The sequence below is a fragment of the Abramis brama genome (assembly GCF_963993115.1).
Source record: "Abramis brama genome assembly, chromosome: 5".
Classification (NCBI taxonomy): domain Eukaryota; kingdom Metazoa; phylum Chordata; class Actinopteri; order Cypriniformes; family Leuciscidae; genus Abramis; species Abramis brama.
This window is the reverse complement of record NC_139967.1, coordinates 14693106-14699869: the sequence shown is the minus strand read 5'-3', so window position 1 is coordinate 14699869 and position 6764 is coordinate 14693106. Positions and strand designations below refer to the sequence as shown.

General features: G+C 38.3%; 1 protein-coding gene across 1 annotated transcript; it reads left to right on the top strand.

The window, feature by feature from the left end:
- Positions 1–262: 262 nt before the first annotated feature.
- senp3a (SUMO specific peptidase 3a) lies at positions 263–6629 on the top strand. Its single transcript, XM_084115341.1, has 11 exons — positions 263–470; positions 1281–2007; positions 3271–3432; positions 3541–3652; positions 3778–3925; positions 4535–4582; positions 4755–4832; positions 5319–5456; positions 5540–5623; positions 5760–5810; positions 5941–6629. Exons 2-11 carry the CDS (start codon positions 1323–1325, stop codon positions 6049–6051), a joined length of 1617 nt encoding a protein of 538 aa, XP_083971467.1. The 5' UTR covers positions 263–470; positions 1281–1322; the 3' UTR covers positions 6052–6629.
- The last annotated feature ends 135 nt before the right edge of the window (positions 6630–6764 follow it).

The window sequence follows — 6764 nt, the reverse complement described above, 5'->3', positions numbered from 1 at the left end:
TCCTCACAAATAATTATTCATATGTGTAAATATTTTCATTTATACACAATAGTTGGTCCCTGATAATATTATTTTTTTCACTATGTGCGGGCATTTGAGAGACTTGAAGGGGGATGTTGGTGACTAATTTCTGAGAGAAATATTTGAAATATATTTTTAATAGGTTGAATAGTTAATAGTTTTAAAATGCCATTACTGCATCCGCATTTTATTTTATTAGGCAATTCTCACAAATACATTTTCTGATGTATTTTTATCCACCAGTCCATCGTGAGGCTCGACGTGACGTCATAGAAACGCGGCGGAAGAAGAGTGTTTTCGCTCTAAAGAAGCGCCAGCTCTCATTGAATGAGCCAAGATTTAAAGTAGCCTTCATTTTCTTTTTCATTTCTATTATCGAAAAGCTTAGTTATTCGCTGTTTGCCTTGGCGGACAACGCCTAAGCTTTTGGCTTAAGGTTACGGTTAACGGTGAGTAATCGGTGGTGCCGACACGCCACATTTTCTGCATCGCGACACCGGAGGCCGAACATTGTTTATTTGTGATCGGTGCTTGTATTTGCTTTGGAGATACGTTAAATGACCAGTGCGAGTAGAGCTCTTCTTTACTAAATAATCGCAACATAAATGTATCAAAGTAAAATCAGAATGGTGTATTGGCGAGACTACAAAGCCCCTTTCACTTCACATTTTCCACAAAATTTTTGAGTAAACGAGCAGAACAAAGCGCGTCGTGCGCGCAACTTCAGCTCTTAATACATGGACACTGGCAGTTGCATGTACAAATACAGCCTAAAACGTGTTAGTTTTGAATACAAATAGTTTTAAAATGAATACATTGTGCTAATATCTATAGTGTTTCCTCTGTTTTCCAAAAAGACGTAAGTGTCAGTCCAGCCGATTTTTGTAGTGAACAGATAACCTGTGCTAGTTAATCCACAAAAGAAAAAAAGTTGGTGCCCTAAAATCAACCCTTGCCCCTTTTTTCAATCTTGTGTATTATTTGGAAATACATCACAACACTGAAGTAAAGTTGGCTGCAACTTCTGGTTCACATATGGACTTTAAAAAAAAAAAGGCCTCTAGGTTAATATTGAGACTAAACCCTTTTCATATATGAATCTGTTTTTTAATCAACTTGCTATTTTGACACTTTTGTTCTTAGTTTGTCCATCTGGACTGTTGCTAATTGTTAGTATCAGGTGTTTATGCTGAAACAAAGTACAAGGTTAAAAATGAACCTCTGTTGGTTCTCTACTCATGTTTTCTTTTTTCATGCAGAGAGGAGGCAGGCTGGCGCAGGTCGTAGGTTGCTCCTGGATCATGAGAGACAGTGGCAGCAGCCTGGCTCAAACACACTGGTCCAATGAGCTGACGCTGACCGCAGGGCAGGAGGGCGCTGGAGGTGGGGGTGCCATTGGAGGTGGCCATTTACTGAACCCAGCCATGGCCCAACATGCCCCGAGCCCAGCCCAATTCAAACTGGGCCGCAGAGAGGAGGACGCCAGCATATGGGGCGCAGAATATACTGTCCCTGAGGTAGAGGAAGAGGAAGAGGAGGAGGACACTGTTGAGATGGAGAGTGAAGAGGATCTGGTGGACAAGAAAGCTGAGGGTGGTTTCCAGTGTAATGATAAAGGTGACAACGAGAAGTGGGGCTCGCCAGAGTACCCACAGCTAGTGGAAATGGATGTCAGCATTACAGGTGACTTTACCCACTGCTTGGCCCAGACTAGGCCCAGTCCGCTCAAAGAGAGAAAGCTATCCCGGTTGCGGTTTCGGGGTCAAAGGTGTGTAAGCATTCGCAACCGTTTGGCCCAGCACTGGAGAGCTTGGCGCCAACGAGCCAAATGGGCAGGAACTATGGGATACAGGAGAGTACGCAGATTACACAGACGCCGGCTCTTTGGCAATCGACCTTTCCAGAGACTGCCTGGCAGTTCATTGTTAAATGGAGACCCAGAAAGAAGTTCTGGGACAGCAGAGGAGAGGGGAGCTGATTTATCGGGTGTGTATAAACTCTTGTTAACATTTGTATTATAATTTTTTGAAAGAATTAATATAATTCATTGTTTTTGCATATGATACTCGACTAATTTAAAAAAATGTTCTTAAGTTTAAAGTGTATAATGTGAATATATTGTGTTTGGTGGCTAATGTGCATGAAGTAGTTAACTAGCCTTGTCCAACATTTAAGCAACAACATTCGTGTCCGATGTAGACACAGCATTGATGTTAAATATCATTTAAAATATTTCTACTTGTGCTGGTAAAGATGCATTAATATTTAAATTATATTTACATTTATTCATTTAGCATTTTTATAAAGCGACTTACAAATGAGAAATACAACAAGCAATTAATCTAAAGGAGGTTATAAGACAAGAGTTGCTAGCAAAAACAAGACAGAGTTTCAAACATTGTCCAGAATAGTACAAGCTAGAAGGCGGCGGGATATAATAAATAGTGAGAGAGATAAAACAGGATGCATTTAAGTGCTCACATTAAAGATGAGTTTTCAGTTGTTTCTTGAATATTGACAGGGACCCAGCTGAAGAAGATGATTCCAGCAACAAAAACGTTCTGGAAAGGGATTTTGTGCCTCCCCTAGTGCAAAAACCTACACCAAAGTGTATTTAAAATACATTATTTCATACCAAGTATACTACAAAACCATTAACATATTTACTGACATATCGCTTGAGACGTACTGATATAAACATTATAATTCAACTTTATTTGGAGTAGTACTTTATTGCACAATGCACATTTCTTAATATTAAGCCTAAAATGTGTTTTAATATCACTAGTAAGGATAGTATGATCTCTGTATAATATCAGTCTTTAAATGCAAGATATTTAAAGTGTACCCAAAGTATACTTGCAATAGTTCCACTTTAGCAGTATTTCCAGATAACTAAAGTGCATTAAGTACAAAATGACTTGTTCCAATTTAGCAGACTTTAAGTATACAAATTTAGAATTGCAGAGTATTTATATTAAGTACATACATATATTCGTAGTATACTTAAAATTAATGTATTTTAAATACATTTTAGTATATTTCTTTTTCACTAGGGTCTCTGTGATGTACCATGAGGCACATTGAAAGGATGAAATTGCATATTATTGTAATACTGAGGTCGTGAAAGAAACTGGCAAAGACTGGGACAGCATTCCTGGTTGTGACTAAAGTGCACTGACTTGTACATATGTTCCTGTAGCTTTCTTCTGTGCGTCATCTTTACTTCTTTACGCTTTGATTTCTTAGACTCCTGTAGCACAAATGGGGTTCTGAAAGGAAGGGATGGTATCCATGGAGCAACCATGGGGGACAGGGAGGGACGGGCCTCCCCTGCTAATGTCCAGTCTCAGAGGGAAAAGTCCTCCCCACAGAATCAGCTTAGCAGTGAACACATTTCTTGTGTACAAGGTACAATATCCTTTTCCCCAAATTTGGAAAAGGAACATACGCTATATATTATTTAATATTATATTATCGTCCTATGGTTGTTACTCTCTCACTCCTCCTCTTCTTCAGGTATTCTGGATGAGTTTCTCCAGCAGTTTGGCAGTTTGATTCCCATCCACGTAGATGAGGTGGTGAAGAAGCTTCAGGAGATCTTCAACGAGAGTTTCTCAAGTCCTCACAGGTCAGAGGTGGCTCATACCAGTCACAAGGCTTATTGAATCGTGATATTTAAAATGGCAAACAGATAAAAGACTTGACTGTGAAGTCTCAGCTTTATGTATTATTTTAATGTGTGCCTGTTTACAGGAAGGTAATGGTGCAACATTTAATGCAGTCCTACCAGCGCATGTCTGGAAGTGCAGTGATGCGGGGGTTTCGAGTAAATTACAAACGTCATGTCCTCACCATGGATGATCTGAGCACACTTTATGGCCAGAACTGGCTCAACGATCAGGTGGGCCTCTTGCTTAACAACTGCATTAACGATAACAATAAAATTCTGAACCAACTCAAGTTACATGTACGCAAATAAAGCCTAGTTGCATTAGGATTGGTTTTCTTTTAAAACATACATTTTTATTAGTAAATAAGTTACATATATAAATTAGTATATAGGGGTTGGTAAGAATAAAAAAAAAAAATAATATATATATATATATATATATATATATATAACGGGTCATGTTGTGTACAAGACATAATATGGAGTTTCCGATTCATCAAAATTACAAGAAGGGTAACAGATATGTGTGTGCGCGTGTGTGTGTGCGCGTGTGTGTGTGCGCGTGTGTGTGCGCGTGTGTGCGTGTGTGTGTATATACACCTGTTTTGAATCCACTGGAAATTGTGTGTGGAACCTTTTTGGGACATTTAAGAACAATATTTCTTTGTGGTTTATTAAATTTAACATGTAACTAATAATTTTGTAACTACTATGGCACCGACCTTTGCTTGAGTTTGCCAGAGTTTGTATAGAGAAGATATTTGATGAATGGGGGGCCCTTGTTCTGGGATTGTGCTGAGTTAGCTCTCTCTTACATCTGTAACTCACTCCATCACCCAGGTCATGAACATGTATGGGGATTTGGTCATGGACGCTGCCCCTGAAAAGGTAGGCTAAACACGCACATATACACACTCCTTTACACACGGAATTTGACTCATGACAAAGCCATTATATGAACTTGTGTTTCAAAGAGTTAAATGATTATAAAAACAGTATGTGAATTAGTTTTTTCCTCATTCGCTCTGTCTCACCATGTCTTTTTTTTTTTTACTTGCAGGTCCACTTTTTCAACAGCTTCTTTTATGACAAACTTCGGACGAAAGGTTACGACGGGGTCAAACGGTGGACAAAAAATGTCAGTACTGGATGGAGAAAGATTTTGTGTCTGTCTTTCACAGCTCTTTTATTAATACTGCAATTTTAGGACTGTAAAGTCAAGCAGATAAATTGGTAATAGATAATTCACCATTATTACTTGCATCATGAAGTTAATATAGTTATCCACCTATTTTTAACATAAAAGCAGACTGGGCAATTTAACTTGAATGTGCATGACTTCCAGTTATTTTAGCTTTACCAAAACAGTCCGTTATGCTGCTTAATGTTGCAAACTGTTACTTATCATATTATTTCAATTTACTCATAAACACTTGTTTGTAGTGCAAATAGTTTTTCCGTTTACTGCACTGTTACTCTAGTTATTTACGTATAGCAGCTAATGAATTGGAAGTCTTGCTCATTCACAGGAAATAGCTCATTTCCACATTGAAAAATATGGTAGTTCTACAATAATTATGTTGTATCCACATGTTTTTATTTCACTGTTAAATCTGCTCCTTAGGTTGATATTTTCCAGAAGAAGTTCTTATTGATCCCTATTCACCTGGAAGTGCACTGGTCATTAGTGTGTGTCAATGTTCCTCAGCGTAGAATCGCATACTTCGATTCCCAGAGGACCCTCAACCGTCGATGCCCCAAAGTAGGTTCTAATGATGCTATTTTCATGGCTACATTTCTTATACCAATGCTTATCGTGTCCACTAAAAGTTTTTGTTTTTACAGCACATTGCCAAATACCTGCAAGCAGAGGCAATCAAGAGAGAGCAGAAGGAGTTTTACACAGGGTGGAAAGGCTTTTTCAAAATGGTAGGGTGAAAGGTGAATTGTATATATGTGTGTGTGTGTCTGTTAGTAAAAGTATGAGAGAAATAAGGAATAAAAGAGATTGGAAAGGCCATTTTGTGTATGATTTGTTGACTCTTCGGTCTTTGGAATGTTCTAGAATGTGGCAAGGCAGAACAATGACAGTGATTGTGGAGCTTTTGTCCTTCAGGTTAGTGTTTTTTTTTTCTCATTAGTTATTTTAACACTTGACTTTGTACATAGCACTGGTGCTGAAAGTATAATAATCCTCATTGGTGTCTTTTACTCACTTGTTCACTCTTCTTATCGTTGTACTCCAGTACTGTAAGTGCCTGGCCCTGGAACAGCCTTTCAGCTTTGGTCAGCAGGATATGCCCAAGCTACGGAGACAAATGTACAAAGAACTGTGTCACTGTAAACTGTCTCTGTGAGACCGTGGAAGAGCAAGGGAGATCCATGACATCTTACACTATTAAATAAGCTCCAGGTCCAGACAGCATTTAGGCGGGAGACGTGCAAACGTTTTAACCCTCTTTTTGTTCAATGACTTTGTATTTTGACTTGGTGAAGGCCATACTCTGTTTGGCCCAGTTGTTCGTTTGTTTGGATCAAAACGCAAGAGGAGTTGTTTTTTTTTTAGAAATGGGAGGAGGAGTTGACCTCAGAGAACTGTTCATTAGGTGCCGCCATTTTGTTGGCAATTTTATTTTTCATGTTCTTGATGTCAGTAACTTGTATGCTAAAAGGTAATACCATTGACTGGTGAGGGAGGACACTTGCAGACATTTTAAAAATGTAATGCAATATTCATATACTGAGTCGATATGGACCACACGACACTATATGAGGATTTTTGTTTGTTCAATATTGTTTGTCTGTTATGTATCTGTACGATTTGAGATGCAAACTTATGGAGATGAAAAAAGAGCAGCTGTAAATTAAACTGTTTTATATCTTTTGAGATGCATAAGTTGTTGTAAGATGTACTAATAAAATCGTAAGAAAATAACTGAGCGTCATCAATTTGTGTGTTAGTTATGTTACATTATTGTGGCAGGCTATTGTAGTTAAGCAACCCTTTAATGATGACCCAAACTTGAAGGTTTTCCTAAATACTGCAATGTGGTTATGAATACAGCAGTTG

Excerpts from the sequence above, each read along its gene's own strand:
- senp3a (XM_084115341.1), top strand. The coding sequence starts at position 1,323 with ATGAGAGACAGTGGCAGCAGCCTGGCTCAAACACACTGGTCCAATGAG. Across the intron at positions 4,583-4,754 it reads TGGACGCTGCCCCTGAAAAG|GTCCACTTTTTCAACAGCTT; the intron begins GTAGGCTAAACA and ends TTTTACTTGCAG. Across the intron at positions 5,457-5,539 it reads TCAACCGTCGATGCCCCAAA|CACATTGCCAAATACCTGCA; the intron begins GTAGGTTCTAAT and ends TTGTTTTTACAG.